The sequence below is a fragment of the Poeciliopsis prolifica genome, unplaced genomic scaffold, assembly GCF_027474105.1.
Source record: "Poeciliopsis prolifica strain line A6 unplaced genomic scaffold, Auburn_PproV2 SCAFFOLD001, whole genome shotgun sequence".
Classification (NCBI taxonomy): Eukaryota; Metazoa; Chordata; class Actinopteri; order Cyprinodontiformes; family Poeciliidae; genus Poeciliopsis; species Poeciliopsis prolifica.
In genome coordinates, this window is record NW_026562376.1 from 25,035,413 (window position 1) to 25,053,399 (window position 17,987).

General features: G+C 39.5%; 1 protein-coding gene across 4 annotated transcripts in view; it reads right to left on the reverse strand.

The window, feature by feature from the left end:
* Nucleotides 1-3: 3 nt before the first annotated feature.
* cep290 (centrosomal protein 290) overlaps nt 4-17,987 on the reverse strand; it is a 53,741-nt gene continuing 35,757 nt past the window's right edge. Inside the window, exons 41-55 of one of the 4 annotated variants that reach the window (XM_055033794.1) lie at nt 17,318-17,539; nt 13,360-13,482; nt 12,522-12,664; nt 12,171-12,326; nt 9,728-9,851; nt 8,466-9,128; nt 6,927-7,061; nt 5,239-5,325; nt 4,416-4,580; nt 4,210-4,332; nt 3,951-4,120; nt 3,268-3,409; nt 2,990-3,063; nt 1,733-1,827; nt 4-364 (exon numbers count right to left, since the gene is read on the reverse strand). In XM_055033794.1, the coding sequence (XP_054889769.1) occupies nt 120-364; nt 1,733-1,827; nt 2,990-3,063; nt 3,268-3,409; nt 3,951-4,120; nt 4,210-4,332; nt 4,416-4,580; nt 5,239-5,325; nt 6,927-7,061; nt 8,466-9,128; nt 9,728-9,851; nt 12,171-12,326; nt 12,522-12,664; nt 13,360-13,482; nt 17,318-17,539 (2,667 nt within the window). In that variant the 3' untranslated portion in view covers nt 4-119. The remainder of the gene's footprint in view (nt 365-1,732; nt 1,828-2,989; nt 3,064-3,267; nt 3,410-3,950; nt 4,121-4,209; nt 4,333-4,415; nt 4,581-5,238; nt 5,326-6,926; nt 7,062-8,465; nt 9,129-9,727; nt 9,852-12,170; nt 12,327-12,521; nt 12,665-13,359; nt 13,483-17,317; nt 17,540-17,987) is intronic. The other 3 variants (XM_055033802.1, XM_055033811.1, XM_055033820.1) reach the window with 3 other exon arrangements.

Here is a 17,987-nt window from a genome sequence, read left to right on the forward strand (position 1 = left end):
AGTAAAAAAAAAAAAAAAAAAGGTGGTGCTTGGTTGTTTCTGCTGACTGACAGTAACAAAAAAAGAACATAATTAGAACAGTAGAAAACTTGTCGTTAAAAAGTCTGGACAACCTTGCGTTAGCTGATGGACACGCTGGGCATTTCAGCCGTCACGCCAAACCGATCGCACACCTTCTTTAGCTGCTCCTCCAGCAGGATGTTCTTCTTCACCTCCAGGTTGTAGTTGTATTTCAAATCCTCCAGCTCTTCGAAAAAGTTCGGGTCGAAGTTTCCCAGCTCCTTCCTGAGCTTTCTCACCTCTTCTTGGAGTTTAGATTTCTGGCTTTCGGCTGCTTGTAGGAGCCTTTTCAGGTTCCCAAGACCTTTGAATGCAACATCTGAGATCAGGGTTTGCTTTCCATGAACCTACACTATACAGCTAGAAGGTCCGTAAACAAATCACTGAGTCATTCCTTTCTCTTGACAATCTACAGGACTCTGGGATTAGCAGTTGCCAGAAGAATGCTATTTACCTCATTTCACTTTAGTGGAATGTTTTGGGAAAGAACATTTTGCTGTGGGATTGTTTTTTCAGTACAATTCAGTTATAATTTTATCTCCTGACTTTATGTGACCACTCTCAGGTATATGTTGAAAAGGACTCCACACCAGTGTGCAGCGCAAAGTCCACCAATGCTACATCTACACAGCAGGCAAATCAGATTTTTACATTTTTTTTATGATATCCGGCTTTATCACAGCAGTCTGAACGATCCAGTTCCGATCTTTTCAGCCCCAAACATTGTGATTTATGTCACTTCCATATGTGGTGCTAATTCGGAGACGTACGTCTGGTCTGAACAGTCTTTTCGCATTTTGTGTCACTGACGTGAGACATGAGTCATAATTCTGCACCAGAAGAAGCCAGTTCCTGTATATATGGACGTAGACATGAGCTGAAAATGACCATATCTGGCTAATCATGAAGGTAAGAAAGAAGTCTGTGTTTGGGAAGCGCATCACATCACAATCCCACCACCCTTAGCTCCACCTATGCATTTGAACAGGCCTCTGTACTGAAGTTGTGGTCAGTTCTAGACTAAATATCATTTTGTTGTGATTTTGTGACAGCACTGTCAGCTCCTATTTCTCAATAAGCTCTAAAAGCGATCAACAAACAGCTCCATCCATTATTCTGTAAACAGAGCACTGCTGTGTGACATCAATGATGTTTTTATGAGGACCTGGTCGCTTTGGGGTGGTAAACCGTTCACACACAGGTCTCTTTGCTGCATGGTTTCATTCGTAGTGTGAACGACCGCGGAGAAAAACAAACATCAGAATTAATCATCCAGACCTGCTGGGTGAACGAAGCATTACACCTGGACGAGTGAGAACCTCGCTGCCCTGCAGAAAGTCCTGACCTCAATAAGACACAACACTTATGAGATGAATTGGAGCAGAGACCTTCTCGTCCAGCATCAATGTCTGACCTTCCAGATACACTTGAGGGAACATGGTCAAACGATTCCTTGTAGAAAGCTTTTTTTGGAAAGGTAGAAGCTAAAACATTTGGGTGGACCGATACAACATTGAAAATCAGATATCAATAACATTGATGTGTAAAAGTGACATTTGGCAATACAGCAATTAACCTACAGCAGAATGTGTATGAGGTGCTTGACTACGTCATGGTAACTGTTTTTGTTAAAGAACAGCATTAGGATAATATGGGAAAAGTAGAGGTTCACCAGGTTCTGGAGAAACTCCAGCATCCTGCTCCGGGTCGTCACTCGGCTTCTGTTTCGGCTCCATGGTTGTCCTCTCTGGCTCAGCGCTCTCCAGTCTTCAGACAAATAAATAGAGTTTTGTTGCATCATCAACTGGTCATCTCCCTGATTAAGTATGTGTTCATGCAGCATCTCGGGTTTAAGATTCAGAAAAATTCTATTTGACTTTTGAAGAATTTCCCAAATTAAATGATCGCTAATCTTTGTGTACATTATGTTCCTCTTGATTTTTATGAGCATCCATTGACGTAAACTTTCCCATATGTCGCATAACAAGCACAAACTTTCATGTATTTCACTGGGATTTTATGTCATAGATCAACACAAGGTTTGATCTATGATCTATCCTTCTATGACAGTGGAAGGAAAAAGGAAACATGTCTGCATTTCTGTCCCTCTCTCCTCTAATACCCCTAAATAATCACCATCAGCTTCTGGTTGGTGATTCCTCTTTGTAAACAAACATACAATGCAACAAAATATGTAAATGTTAACTTTTGCAATGTTTCGTCTCACTTTTATTCACCATTCACTTACTACTTTGATTTATCATGAATGCTAAACTGATTTTAGTTGGCCTTGAGGTCTGTGGTAATATACAATATTATTAATTTAATCATCAGATACTCTTGTCACAATATAGTACCAGACAGTGAAACTTCTTCACCACAATCTTCTCTTTTGATGATATGAAAATGTGTATTTTTTAATTAATCACACACCAACTGTAGTTCTTAGGTTCCTTTAGTCTTTGTCAGACACGTACTTGTCCATTTTGTGGTTGCTAACTATGTTAGCTATGCTATCTTGAGGAGAAATTAGCTTGATAAATTTAACTGGTAGCCAATCAGATAGATAGGCATGGCAGGTAATATTTCATAAAGTTATTTTGATGTGTCTTTAATTGAAAAACACATCAGATAAAAAAAAAAGTTTATGGGATTGAAATATATATTTTTCCATCTTCCCTCCAACTTTCCGAGTCCCCCTGGAAGCCCCTAGTGGCCCTCACTTTAAAAAACACCATTTATGGTTTGTGTCTGCCCCAATAATGCAAACAAAGCTAGCTTACACAGAAATATTTTTGACTCAAATGAAGCATCTATACCTTAGGAGTCCACTTTTTCCCCCACAGTGCCTGTTTTACAGTATACTCCAAATACATGTGCAGTGAATAAAAGATTATTCACATAAATCACATAAAGGTAATTTCCATACCTGACAGCTTGGAGATCCTTGGAGCTCCCCACATTAGTCTTTGGAGCTGCTGGAAACTTTTGCAACAAGTCAACCTAACGAGCAACAAACAGAGGCAGAAAAGTTTACCTCCTGTCGCCATTGGCAAGAAAGTATTTTTTTCTTGTATTATTTTACAACATACAATAAAAAATCATTTCTAACAGTGGTAAATGTTTTCAGGAGCCTAGTAATCCCCCAGGATGATAATTCCAGTCAGCGAGTCAGTCTGTTCCGACTCGACTCTTATTATCCGGTACCTGATCTTGGAGCTGCCTTGCCCGCGTCTCGGCTCGCTCCTCGCGCCCTTTGGCCTCTTTGAGCTGCTGCTTGAGCTCCGACATGCTGGAGGTCTTCTGGGAGAGCTGCTCCTCCAACTCCTTCATCTTGTTCTCAAACATCCTGCAAGTCGAACACACAGTCACATCAACACACGGTCTTGTGGATGCAAGGTTTTCCCTCTGTTAAGTCTTAGCTCGCTTACCAAGAGGTCTTAGATCTTGTCACGTTTAAAACGAGCTAGAGGCCTAAAACTGAAATGTCATGATGACTTTTTAAGACCTGTTGTACAGCTTGCTTTCACCGATAGTTTCTTCTTGCTGCTCTTGCATAAAGACCAGATTTGTGGAGTCTGTTAACCATGCTTTATCCAGTCAACAGATTCTACCACTTTAGCCTCCAGAGTTGTTTCTGTCACTAATGCGCTCCATACTCAGCCCGTCAAGGTGGAGTATCAATAACGCTGTTGTTCGATATAAACATTTAAAATTTTGTCACACTTTTCAGACTTTTCGTCACAATTGTGTAAAACTTTGTGCTGGTCTGTGGTATTAGATCCCAGTAAAACACATTTCACTCTTTGTTGTGTAATATCCTAAATTATGGCAGATTTCTAGGGCTGAGGGTATGAATAGTTTTGCGGTGCTCTGCAGATTTTGCTGACCTGGCAACAACAGTGGCCCTGGAAGCTTTGCCTTCGGGGCCCGCAGCGGCCGCTTTGGACAGAGCCGCTCGCAACCTCTGCCTGGTTTCCTCCAGCTCACACTCCAGCTTCTCATTGGACGCCTCCAGACTCGTCCTGCTCACTCTCAGCCTCTCCGCCGCCTCCACTTCCTGCCCAAGTGCAACACAGACACTCAGACAAGACCAGGGACGAGAAACTAGCACTCGGAAAACTAATGGGAGCATCAATAAAAAGTCACCCTTTTGATCTCTCTGCGGAGGCGCTCGTTCTCCACCACGATCCTCTCCAGTCCTTTGGTTTTGGATTCCAGTTTTGCACTCAGCTCAGCTTCGCTTCGATGTTTCAGCTTCTCATAGTCAGCCTGGAAGCAAAACAACGTTTCCCAGTCATCTGCAGGAACAAAACTCATCTGCGCTGGAAGCGGAAAGAAAACAGCGTGCCGACCTTCAGCTTTTCGTTTTCCTTCTCCAAAGCGGCAACTCTGTCTTGCTCTACAGGGCCGCTGGATTTCTTCAGCGCCTCGTTCTCCCTCTGCACCCTCTCCACCACCTTCTTCATTAGACCAATGGTCTTCTCCAGCTCAGGGACCGTTTTACCACTGTAACCACCCTGATGGAGAACGGGTTTCAAGAAAAATGTTGAATCTTAAAGCTGCAGTATGTAACTTATAAAAAAAATATGTTTTTTACATATTTGTTAACATTTTCAATGTCGTAACAGTATAAGGTTTATACATGTGGAAAAAAAACTGGAGCTCCTCTGCTTTCTCCCATTGTTCCCAGTACAAACTGCAGAAATGCACCACAGTCTGAAACAACCAATCAAAGACAAGAGGAGGGACTTAGCGCTGTCAATCACTCTCCTGCTCCCCGCCTCGCAACCTTTGCGAAAGCTGTTTCACCACGATGTAACCTACCACGAATGTTACAGCTAGTTAGCATGACCGCCGATGATGGCTTTCCTGGAATGGTGAGTTGTTTCTCCACCATTAGCACATTGAGTAGCATCGACTGACGGTGCTAAGACCCTCCTCCCAGCTCTGATTGGTTGTTTTTGACTGGGAGATGTGAATTTCATAATATTAGTTCAGGGAGGAGGAGATGGATTTTTACACTATGACATTCATAGTGTAAAATATTATTATATAATATTTTAAAACGTACATACTGCAGATTTAAGTTACTTTTATCAATTTAAATTAAATGATGTTCCTGGAGTGTTTCTAAAAAAAAAAACCTGTCTGCACAGCAAAGCAAAGCTCTCTTACTCCCCGTAGGTGCGCCAGCTTCTTCTCGGCCTCCGCTCTCTCCTGTTTCAGAGCCGTACACATCTCCTTTAGGTCTGTGACCTGATTCTGTAGAAACAGAAAATATATATAGAATTACAGTCATGATCAAAAATGAAAAAAAGAAGCACACCTGCTATCAATTATCGAGTCTTTCTTAAAGGATTTGAAACAAAAAATATTCATGTTAGAATGGCCCAGTCATTTTACTTTCTGTTATTACAGAATTTTCTTTGATTGCATTGCTTTTCTGTTGCATTTGTTTTTTTTTACATGTGCTTACACCTCGTTTTGTTGTTTGCTGCGTCGTTTCACCTGTTTGCAGTTCATTTCGCTGTTTGCTGCATGTTTGCACCTGTCGGCTACCGTACCTTATAGTTGGTGTTCATTTATTAATCTTCCAATATTCCAATAACATAAATGCCAAGTGATATTTTCTAATTTCCTGTCAATTTTAAAAATTTTTCAACTCAAAAGCACAGAGGGCCGCTTAATGAATGACTGTCCTGGCATCTACCACCGGGCTTAGCAAGTTTTCTGGGGGAAAACCTAAAATTCTAAATCTAATTTCCCAAGAGCCCCACCTTACAGTCTTTAGGCCTCCATTTGAATGTGAAAAAAACAAACAAACAAGGAAAAAAATGGCAAAACAAGCAAGGCTCGTCTTGATTCATCTTTCTGAAAATAGAATTGAGCAGCACAACGTAGCTCTTCTAAAGCATGGTGGTGGAGGAGTGATGTTTGGAGTGATGAGCTCGTGTTGTTTTTCAGTTGTGGAACTGGGTCACAGAATCAACAACAGACTCATCTATTTACCGCAGTGCAGAAATCTGTCAGACAGCTGGAGTTTGGGCCACACATCCAGCTGTGCAGAAAACCTCCACAAATTGAAGGCATGTTGTAAAGGAGAGATTTGAAATTCCTCCGTGACGATGTAACTCGATACTGGAAGTTATTGCTGCTTACAGCGGATCTACAAGCTTTTAAACCATGGGTTGTTTCTTTTTGGGGTTTTTTACACACGTCTTCATTATATAGTGACAGTATGGAATCAGTTTTGTTCTTTTACATCTGAATATTTTCAGATCCTTTAAAAGACAAGATTTCTTTGTTATATCCTAACATCTAAAACCATAAAATTAAAAGGTTTTCTTTCTATTCCCAGCGAAATATAAAAGTATGCCTGTCGTCATAAACACTAAATCAGTAAATCGCATGATAAATTAAAAGAAACACAAAAGTTTTAATTTGCTTGATTTATCTGTTTTCGCTTTTCTCTCTCTTTCTACCAAAACTGATCTCCAGTCTGGTGATTTGGTCTCAACTATTACTTTCTTTGAAAGGCTATTTTGTTTACAGAGACTTAATAATTTATTTGTTTTCTTTATTTAATTTGGATATTTCAAATTATTGGTCCTTGAGAATGTGTTCTTGCTTTATTATGCAATTATTACTATTATGTCACTTGAAAATGGTCTCAAAACAACAATATTATCATTTATGGCAATAAGTTCTGGGTCAATTTATCATCCAGCAAAATATGTTGTCATGACAGGCATATGTAAAAGACTACCTTTCATAGGAAAATCCCAAAAATAGGCACTGTTTCTTTGTAAGACCAGCATGTTTGAACATGTGACAGGCTAGTGGGGTGTTTGGATTGGTCGTACCTTCAGCCTGGGTAAGTCTTGGTTGGCCTGCTCCAGCTGGAGGCGCAGCTCCAAGTTCTCTGAGGCCAGCTTGAGGTTTTCCTTTGAGATGTCCTGATCTCTCTGTGATGGAGTCCCGGTCCCGCGTCCCGAAGTCTAAAGAACGGCAAAGTCTCAGAATGAGCCACATGTGTCCAAAGGTTGAGCACAGAGAAAATGCAGTGGAGGGAAAAGCTTTAGGAAGGAAAATGGTTAACAGTAACTGTGTTTCCATTGATCATATGAGTGTCCAATTTGATATTCTGAAAATGAATTTGCAATTTTGGAAAATAAAATAAAGTATTTATTGTTTGAAAAAAAGTTTTGTCACTAAAATGAGACGGATTTTTTTTTGGCTGTATCGAAATTGGTTTATTTTGGAAAACTGCAATGGCAGCACTTTTTTTGCATGAGAACCACAATCAGAGGTTACCACTGCTTTAAACCATGAAGAAGAAGACGACAGTAAGTGCTTACACGATGATAGCACAGCATGTTTTTAATGACTTATCTCATGAACAAACTTATTTATGAATTCACACCACTTTATGAACACAAATAGTGTGAATGGAGTCCACTTTTAGACATTAGCGGAATATTGACAAAGTCGATCCCTAACATTCCTAAATTTGAAACTTTTGGAATGGAAATACAGTTAATGTCTTTTTTTGTCACCTTAAAACCACAAACATCTGTGTTTTTTGGGGGGATTTTAATGTGACAGACCAACACAAATGTGGATGGAAACGTATACATGGTTTTGAAAAGTGGCAAAAAAGAGGCTTGAAAACTGTTCGGTTTTCTTCCAATCTTACAAAGAACACAGGCTGGTAAAAACCGGCCTGTGTTCTGCGCTTTGCTTCCTCCAGAGGCTCTGAACCCTCGACTACTGAGAAATGATTGCGTCCTGGAGACGTTGGCTCCACTGCAGTTTTAAAGTCCACCCAATAGCTAACATTTTTGGGTGCGACGTATGTAATACACACTACAATTCTTAAACAACACAGAAAATCGACATCACCGTTCAGTTTCTCCTTCTGTTTGCTGATTGGTTCAGTTGAAATGCTACCAGAGGAATACACTTCACTGGGAGAAATCCTACATGGATCACTGAGGATGAGAATCGAGCAGAAGTGTGTGGGGAGGCCATGGCCAGGATACAAAGAACGGGCAAAAGTTTAGGCCCAGAAAGACTTTACACTGAAAGATGGTTCTACAACGTATTTACTTCAGGAAGCTGGATGCAAAACAATACATAATTTCAACCATGATTTGTGTCGGTCTCTCACATAGGTTCTTAATAAAATATGCTAAAGTGACAAAAATCACTTGCTCAGGTTTCCAAAGAGCAAATGGAAACCTGAAGGCTGCGATGGACAATGATGGGGAGGAAATGCTAACGAGACATTTCACTGGATATGAGTAGCTCTGGTTCTGCCATGTCTAATGCTATCACAGCTCTACTACCTCAGCAGCCAGGGTTTGAATGACGGTTTGGGGGGGAAACACAGGCTGGAATACCTTCTGATATTTCACAAATTCCTGTTTTTGTGTTTGTTTGCCCCTTTTTGCGTGGACTATTCTCTCCCAGCGTTTACTCAGAGTGATACTAGAATCAACATCAGGATCAGCTGACAAAGAATCCTGTTCATCTTCCTCCACATCCGTTCTTGTTGTCACATCTTCTTTTTCTTCCACCTTTTCTTTGGCATTCTGGGACACCTCCGGGATAACTCCGACATCATCATCATCAGGAACCATGCCTTCACCGTCTGGGTCAGGATCGCCCGGTTTCTTCCTACTTTCGCTTGTTCCACCGCCCGTCGCTGCCAGCGTTGCAGACGGAGGCGAGATGGATTCCGTCCTTTTTGAGCGATCATCGGCGCCATTCCCTTTTGTGTCGGGGAGTTCTTCCTGTTCCACAGGCTCCGTAACGTCACATCCAATCGGGATGCTTTCTTCAATTTCTCCAACAACTGCTGGTGTTTGCCTTTCATCTTCGAGGCGATCCACATCCAGGTCCTCTCCTCCCCATGCCTGGTTCTGTATGAGCCCCCCCTGTTGGCCGAGGGCGCCTCCTACGGGGTCGGGAGTTTGGGGAAGCTGAGAGCACGACACTTCGTCCTCAACATCAAACGTGAGCGAACAAATCCCGCTAAACGCCCGGGAGGAGAAGTCTCTCCCCTTCGCAGGCAGTGAATAAGATCAAACCCAGGAAGAAGGAAGGAAGATGAAGAAACAGAGGAAGACTGATGAATAGACTGCTAAACATCTCCAGATCTTCAAACAGAGCATAGGCCAAGTACTACATCTTGTGGTAAATGCGATGTCTTGCCATTCTTGTGAAATATAACGCTCATATTCATGTCTTCCAGGCGAGCTCTTAAACAGAAGAAATGCTGGTTAATACAGCATAAATATGTTCTCTGTTGTTGACTTTGCTCCCAGATTCCAGTCCTCCAAAACTAGAGAAAGTAATGTTTATGTCAAATAAACTATTAATCTTCCATTTATTTTAGCGCTTTGATGGTAAAACACCAGAACAATATTCCTACTGGATTTCTCCTTTTGACTAAAAAGGAGAAATGAGGACTTCTTTCCATTAGTGAGGCCAAAAACTTTTTTTTTTCTTAATACCTGAACTTTCGTTTATTACTTCAGCTTTACCTGCGGTTATGAGCTTTGTTTTAACGAGTAATAATTCAAGGACATCTGATATAAGATTTAAAAAAAAAGCCAAACGACCGTATCTGAGCAATAAATATGCGGTTTAAACACTTTACCGAGGGTCTGGAAGGGGGTTCCTTCGATATCTGCCTCTCTAAGGAATGGAGTCTCTCCTCTAGAAGTTGGTTCTTTGACATAAGGTTCTCCATGGCATCGTCACGAGGCAAGGCCTGCTGCTGTCTGCACAGTCAACACGACAGAAAAGGAACTTTTTACAAGTACAAGTCTGATCCTGTCATTCTCACACCTACAAAGAAAACCCGGTGTAATGAACTATCTTTAAAAGTCTCTTTATTAATGTGCACAATTTAATCTCCGCTGTTCTGTGAGAAGATATGAATGCTTTTTTGTTTATAGTTCCATTGTAAAATTGCAATTTCTCATCATCTATTAAGGCTCTGAACATTTTACATAGATAAAATGCACGTTTGACAGGGAAATATTGGTTTGTGTTGGAAACTTCTCTTTATTTCAAAGTTGCCAGAGACATATATCAAGAGGTTAGTCCAGCATGTATGCTAACGTTTTCCAGGCTAAAAATAGGGGTGCACCGGCGGAAGTTTTCAGACCGATTACTGTTCTCCGAAAAGCCTGACCGGCCAATTCTGATTTAAGTTAAGGTTTTCTAGGCTAAAAGTAGAAGTGCATCCCTGGTAGTTTTCTGGCCAATCAGTTCAGTATTTTAAACTTAAAAAGTTGAGCTGCTCCCTCTATGCTAACACTTTCATGGCACTATGGCAAACACTTTCAAGATTTTTTGATTAATGGAAAGATGAACAATAGCTGTTTCTGTACAGTGATGTGCATAAAATGTTCGTTAGTGTCACATTTTATGTCACATTGCTTTAATGTTACTTTTTCCCACTGACAGTTGGGTTATATTACCCATCCATTCATCCCTAGCAGACAGATGAATAAATAGATAATTATCTCACCACTCCCAACAAACCTGGCTTGTTTTCAATTACTTTTAAGGCTCTTTTGCAAAAATAAGTTAAAAATTTGTACATTCAAAATACAGAAGGAAGCAAAAATAGGGCAAGAGTTTACAAGTTGGACATTAATATGAGGTAAAATGGTTAATTAATACACATGTAATTAAATTACACATACAATTTTTCTTTTCTTTTCAGATTTTAACTTAAACATTTAAAAAACAACATTGTTTTAATGACAATTATTTTTGTTGTTGCTGTTTTTGTGATGATGCGCCTCTTCTGCAGTGCCAAACTTTGACTGAACATATACATTTCTACTTTCACATAAGGGCCATCTAAATAAATTAGGACATCACTGAAAAGGTTCTAGCTATCACTGCTTATCACAACTCTTCTTTCCACTCAACTTTTCATAACACTCCAAACAGCCAGCTTCTTTTTCAGTGTTGTCTGCTGGATAAAGCAGTGTTCCCCAGAAATGTGTAGGCCATTGTATATACACAAGAGTTTGTATCATACATAATTTTTGTATTTAAATCATTAATGCTGTTAATGTTTGTAAGGTTATGAGTTTATTAAAAGACAAATCTTGTTTTTTTATTAGCTCTAGCTTATAGTAATCAAAATTAGTAGAAATAAATGCTTATATCTCACTGTGTCTAATTTGTTGATCATTCAACAATATTCTGATGCATTAAGATGTCACAGGACATCAAATTCCAAAACTGTCCCACTCTTTCATATAGTTCATCATATCAATTCTCTGAACATGCAGCATGGATGTTCAACTCAACTTCTGCCAGCAGGCGGCACAATTGCGTCTGAGTCAACTGTTAAATTAGTGTCCTCCTGTCAAACGTTTGATCTCGCCACGTTAGCGGCAGCATGGGGTCTCTTCAGTCTGTAGATATCAGTGTGAGTCCTCAACAAGAGTGGAGCGCAACGTGTGGAACATCCATCTGAAATGCTGACACGCAAAACGTTACCCGTTGCCTCCCTGACCTCCGACGTCACAAGCGGCCTTCTCGTAGCTCAATGAGAATCTACAAACTCAGTGACGACGGTTCCAGAGGCAAGTAAAGGTTGTCTGTAGAGCCTCCGGGTCTTTTAGGAGGCAGCTGAGACCTATAAAGCTGTCTGGCGGACAAGTTTGGAAACCGGAGACCTTCCGGAAGTTCAAAAGCTCCTGTCAGAAAAACGATCAGCTGCTTTTGTAGGAATCAAAAATATCTCAGCTGCCTCCATCGAACTAAGTATGTTAATAAGCAACACTTTTTATATAATGTAAGATATTTGATTTCAAAGCAGACAAGTAATAGCAAAAATATTAGTCTTTCGATGTGATCACTCTCACCTTTACTACTAAAGGTGTAAAGGTAAATACTATGGTTCTGCATAGTATTGACTCAAGGAAGTAGATTAAAACCAGTCTGACAATTATTGGATTTGTATTTTTAAAAGAGATGTAGTTCCTTTTTACAGCACAATCAAGTATGGCTACTATGTTACCTTCAGTCAAACATGGCTTTTAAGTCTGATGTAGGCTCGTATATGTACATACTTTATGGTTACAATCTGGGTTTCCAGCTCAGAATTCTTCTTCTTCAACTCCTCTATCTGCCTTTCCATGTCATTGGCTCGTACCCCCACCACCTGGTCGGCGGTCACACCTCGAGCTTTTAGTTTTTTCTGCAGCGCAGTCTTCTCCTGCTCCAATCTGCAAGCAAACAAAAGCGCACAGGGTTGACGGATGAAAAAGACAGAGCAAGCCGTCTGAATGATGTACAGCTGTGATCATTGAGCATCTTTTTGATTCTAAACAGGAACATTGGGAGTGATAAATCAGTCATCAGCATAACTGTAGCAAATCTAGGCGCTGTGCATACCAGATGTATGATGTACATACGCTGACCTGCCATAAAGATCTTTAAGAGTGCTGAGTTGCTTCGACAACGATTCGTTATCTCGTTCCTTCTCCTTCAGGGAATTCTTCACCTTTTCCATTCTAGCCTGCCATCTTTTGCTCTCCTCCCACCGCACAATTTCATCTTTGGTCTGTTGGAGAAACAGGCTTTGCATCAGCTAAACAGACAAACACTAATACATGATGAGGTTTATGGATTTAACCTAAACTCCTGAACTAACAGAGGTGTAAGTTTCATGAAGCTATTTGAGAACGTTAATTGTGGGAATATTAAATGTTTGCTAGTCTAATTCTCAAACTGGATGCAAAAGAAACTTCAAATCCTTAGAAAACTTAACAGAGTCTACAGAGGCTGAGGCAGGTTTTCTACAATTAAATACATTTAAATTTGTTCCTGTACAATTTATCAAACCTATAAGTAAATGGAGCTGGATTATCTAAAACCAGAGTGTAACAAGTGCAGCACACTCCGCTCCAATCAATCACATCCCAGATGAATTACACTTGACTCACTATGTGGTTACAAGCGACAGGATGGAGCTGGGAGACGTCACACATAAGCTAAAAACGGGAGGAGTTACACTGCTTACTTAAATGATAAGAAGTTTGTTGATGGTGGTTTAGAAACAAAAGCAGTAAAATCTGAATTAAAATAATATGGCAATCTAAACTCTAAACTTTTCACTTTAGTGTATACATAAAACCCCAGACAGAGAAGGAATGTCAGACGAGTTGATAAATAATAAAATAACAGAAATGACTAAAAATGATAGAATGACATTTTTTGCCCAACAGCAACAATATATAGTGGTCATGGAGTTCACACCTTTCCATGATCATCTTTGATATTTTTTACGTCGTTCCTTTTCTCCAGGTCTGACTCCAGCCTCCTGATCTTCTTCTGCAGATTCTCTATGATGGCTCCTTTGCCGTCTGCCTCTGTCTGATTCTGAGCAACCAGACAAAAAAAAAAATAAAAAAATAAATAAAATCATTGCTCTTTATATGTTTATTATTTATACTCATAGACAAAAGTTTACTTCCTGCTTTATAATTATTCAAAGTGATTGTTTACACAAAAACTTTTAAGGATGTTGAAAAAACAATAAAACAAGAACTGGCTGCTCAAGTTTGACTTCATCACAATTTTTCTCTTATCCAAATGTGGTCAAAATTATAGATGTTGGATCTAAAATATGCAAATATTCAGCTAAATATTAAAAATGTACTATCACAAATCAAATCAAATCAAATTTTATTTGTATAGCACATTTCAGCAGCAAGGCATTTCAAAGTGCTTTACATTATAAACACAAAAACACAAAGTCATGCAACATAGAATAAACAATACATTGTTACATATTACATTTCAAATACAATTCTAAACAGGTGTGTTTTTAGTTGAGATTTAAAGGAAGTCAGGGTTTCCGCTGTTTTACAGTTTTCTGGAAGTTTGTTCCAAATTTTTGGTGCATAGATGCCGAAAGCTGCTTCTCCTCTCTTAGTTCTGGGGATGCAAAGCAGACCAGAACCAGAAGACCTGAGAGTCTGGAAGGTTGATACAACAGCAGATCTTTGATGTATTGTGGTGCTAAACCATTCAGTGATTTGTAAACTAACAACAGTATTTTAAAATCTATTCTTTGAGCTACAGGGAGCCAGTGGAGGGACTTTAAAACTGGTGTTATGTCTCTATCTTCCTGGTTTTAGTGAGAACAGGAGCAGCAGCTTCTGGATCAGATGCAGCTGTTTGATTGATTTGTTGGACAGGCCTGTGAAGACACTGTTGCAATAATCAATGCGACTAAAGATAAACGCATGGATGAGTTTCTCTAGATCTGGCTGAGACATTAGTCCTCTAATCCTGGTTATAACAGGAAATAATATTAGCTACCATAACTATGCGGATGACACACAGCTCCACATTTACGATGTCACCAGGTGACTCTGAACCCATCCAATCACTGAATAAATGCTTAGGACAGATAAATGTGTGGATGTGCCAAAACTTTCTCCAGCTGAACAAAAACAAAACTGAAGTCATTATTTTTGGACCTAAAGAGGAACGATCTAAAGTCAATGCACAGCTTCATTTATTACAACTAAAAACTAGCCATCAGGCCCGAAACCTGGGAGTAGTGATGGACTCGGACTTGAACTTTGCGAGCCACATAAAGATGATTACAAAGTCGTCCTTCTATCACCTGAAGAACATCTCCTGAGCTAGTGGGAGAATATAAATATTGAATGAGTGGGGTCCTAGGATTGAACCTTGTGGTACCCCAAATGTGATCTTTGACCTCTTTGATGAGAAGTTTCCAATTGAAACAAAGAAATTCCTGTTCTTTATGTAAGATTCAAACTAGTCGAGCACTGAACCGGAGAGTCCGACCCAACTCTCCAGTCGATTCAGTTGCCCAAAAGTTGACCTATCTAAATTCCACTCTGAAAAAGGAACAAGATATTTACTCTCATTCTGGGCGTATGCAAACTTCTGACCCCCAGCTGTACAGTCTTGAGAAACAACAAGTAAACAAGCTCCCAGATAATGAAATCAACCCCAAAACTTGGCTGCCATTTATCTTAAACCTCAAAAGAAATGTCTTCATTCTTTTTTGACACATTCCTCCACGACTTTTTTTCCTGCTGGCTGTCAGACAAGCCTAACGGGCGTGGCATGACTCCCGTATCAACGTTCTATCCTATTTCAACATCTGAATGCTGAACAGGAGTCAGAGGATTTTAATCCCTTTCCCATATGATGCTATGGCAATGCTGGTTGTCGGTGGCCACTGTCCAACATATCACACTGAAATATAGGACGTAACAAGCAAAAGTTTTAACTAAGAGCCAGAGACCAACACAGAGTACCTTGAAGAAAGACTTTTTCTCTTACAGATTTATTCTGTTTTTGCCACATTAAAATATTAAAATTATCATGCTTTCAAAACAGTATTTGTGACAAGAACTGCATTAAATGTCAACTCGCATATGGATCAAGAATTCAAACTGGTCTTTGGTCTGCCTAAAAACCTCGGTCTCGGTTCAATTAAAGTGAACAGTTTGAATGTGTTTATGGAAACAAGCAGACTGGAGTCTGCTCCGAAAAACAGGAAGCAAACCACAGCGCAGGGCATTCTGGGTAATACACTCTGGAGGACACAATAAGTTGTTAACAAGTACTACTAATCCACCTCCTTTGCTTTTGCCACTCCTCTTTAAATCTGTCTGGGTGTACGGTTAGGAAGCCGGGCAGAGAGACGTCGGAGTAGGGCATGTGTCAAACTCCAGTCCTCGAGGGCTGGTGTCCTGTAGTTTTTAGATGTGCCACAGGTACAAAACACTGGAATGAAATGTTTTATTACCTCCTCCTTGTGTAGATCAGTTCTCCAGAACTTACTATTTTTCTACACAAAATAGAAAAATAGCAAGCTATTTTTCTATTTTGTGTAGCAGGGGCACATCCAAAAGTTGTAGGACATCGGCACTTAAGGACTGGAGTTTGACACCCCTGGAGTAGGGCTTATGAACCTTACCCATTCTGACAAATGAAGGGGACGGAAGGGAACTTTCTTCTTCTCTTTCTGCTCTTTGGTCCTGCTCTGCGTCCATGAAACTTTCTTTTCAACTCCTCTGGGGTTCAAGGTCATGGTTCAGGTACGACACAAGCTTTTGAGATGCTGATCAAGTCACTCCCAGTTGTAAAAAAATTTTACTTGTTGCTACGGTTATGCATCATCACAATTGCCCAAAAGTAAACAGCAGCAGGAAAAATCCATCAGTTACACTGTGTCAAAAACCAGAGGGATTAATTGTACCCACACCCACTAAGGTTAGATGTTATTATGGGACGTTGAAATGCGATCGAAGTATTTCTAGTAGTTGTGCCAGAATATACATATTATATTCTGTGTATAATGACTCTCATTGGAGTCCTAAAGCCTTAGCAATGGCTTTGTAAACCGTTCCAAAGTGACAGATATTAATGACATTATTTCTTATTTAGCTTTTGATTTTCTTTAGATCAGGGGATGATGTGTTGCATTTTGTTTAGCCTACTCCATGTTGCTTTAGTCCCCTAATAAATACATTTCAAGGGGTTCACCGATACACTTTTTTCACAACATTTATATTTAGTATTGGCTGATACCGATCTGATACTGATCATCACCGTTTTTTTCATCAAAAAACGGTGATAAATTGACTTGAAACGTTTACTTTTTGAAACACAGAGATAAGTGTATGGAATTACAACTGAATTACAAATGTATTTGATAACTGAATTAGTACAGCATATTTAAATCCGCCAACAGCTTCACAAGCTTGGCAAAACATGAAAGAACAACTAATATGCCCAGTCAGTACAAGTCCAACAACCAATGTAAAATATATACTACAGAACCTGAAACTAACAAAATCAATAGACTGACTTCCTTGGTCAAAAAGGTACAAAATAAACTACAGACCTTCTTTCAAATGGTTTCAAAAGTGCAATTAGGAAATCTAGATCCAATGTAAAATAAATAATAAAGCTGAGAGTACAAAGCATAAAATTAGACTGAATAGATTTGTTCTTATAGAGTGGGCATATTGCAACCGATACGCAAACTATATATATCAGGATTGATGAATACTGTATTGATGCATCACTATAAAAACTTTTTTTAAAAATTGATTTATTGAGGCTATTTCTGATGCCAAAATTACATTGACGATCCAAAGCATAAATTAAAAAACAAAAAAAAAGAAGATTCAGTGCGACTCAAAGTGATTCAGCTATGTACCTGCATGGCGCTGGTGAGCCTCTGTACTTGCTGCTTGAGCTCCACCACTTCTTGCTCTTGCTCTGCTTTTTCGGCCTGCAGTCGTCTCTGAGTTCTTTGATATTTCTGGAAGTCTTGGTTTAGTCCTTCAACCTCCTCTTTCAGAACGTTCTCTCTGCTCCTGGCTGCTTTGGCCGACTCCTTTGCAGCTTGAAGTTCTTCGTTCAGTTCCTGTACCCGTGCCTACAAAAAATACATAAAAAATTACTTAATTCTTGAGCTGAAAACTTTCCTTTTGAATCCAGTTTTTATCATATTTTTTATTTTGAAATAGAAATATATGGATGAATATTTGGAAAAATTAAATAATGTTGAAACTCAAATAGCAATCATCTTATAAAAATAAAATAAACATATTTTTAAATTACATTTTTATTTCATACTTTTATTTAAAAATAATAATGCACTTGCTTTTAAACGGAGGTTACCATCTATCACCTTACTGGCCGCTCCAATTGATGCAGATGGTCCTTTACATCCAGGAACATCGCAAATGTAATTTCCATAGATACCAGAAGCATCTACTGCAGCCTGTCAGCAGGTACGATTCAATTACAGCTGCTTTGTAGAGGTCCTGCTTTCTAACCATTATGCCAATTTGTAAAACTTAAAACATCCAACAAAGCTTAAT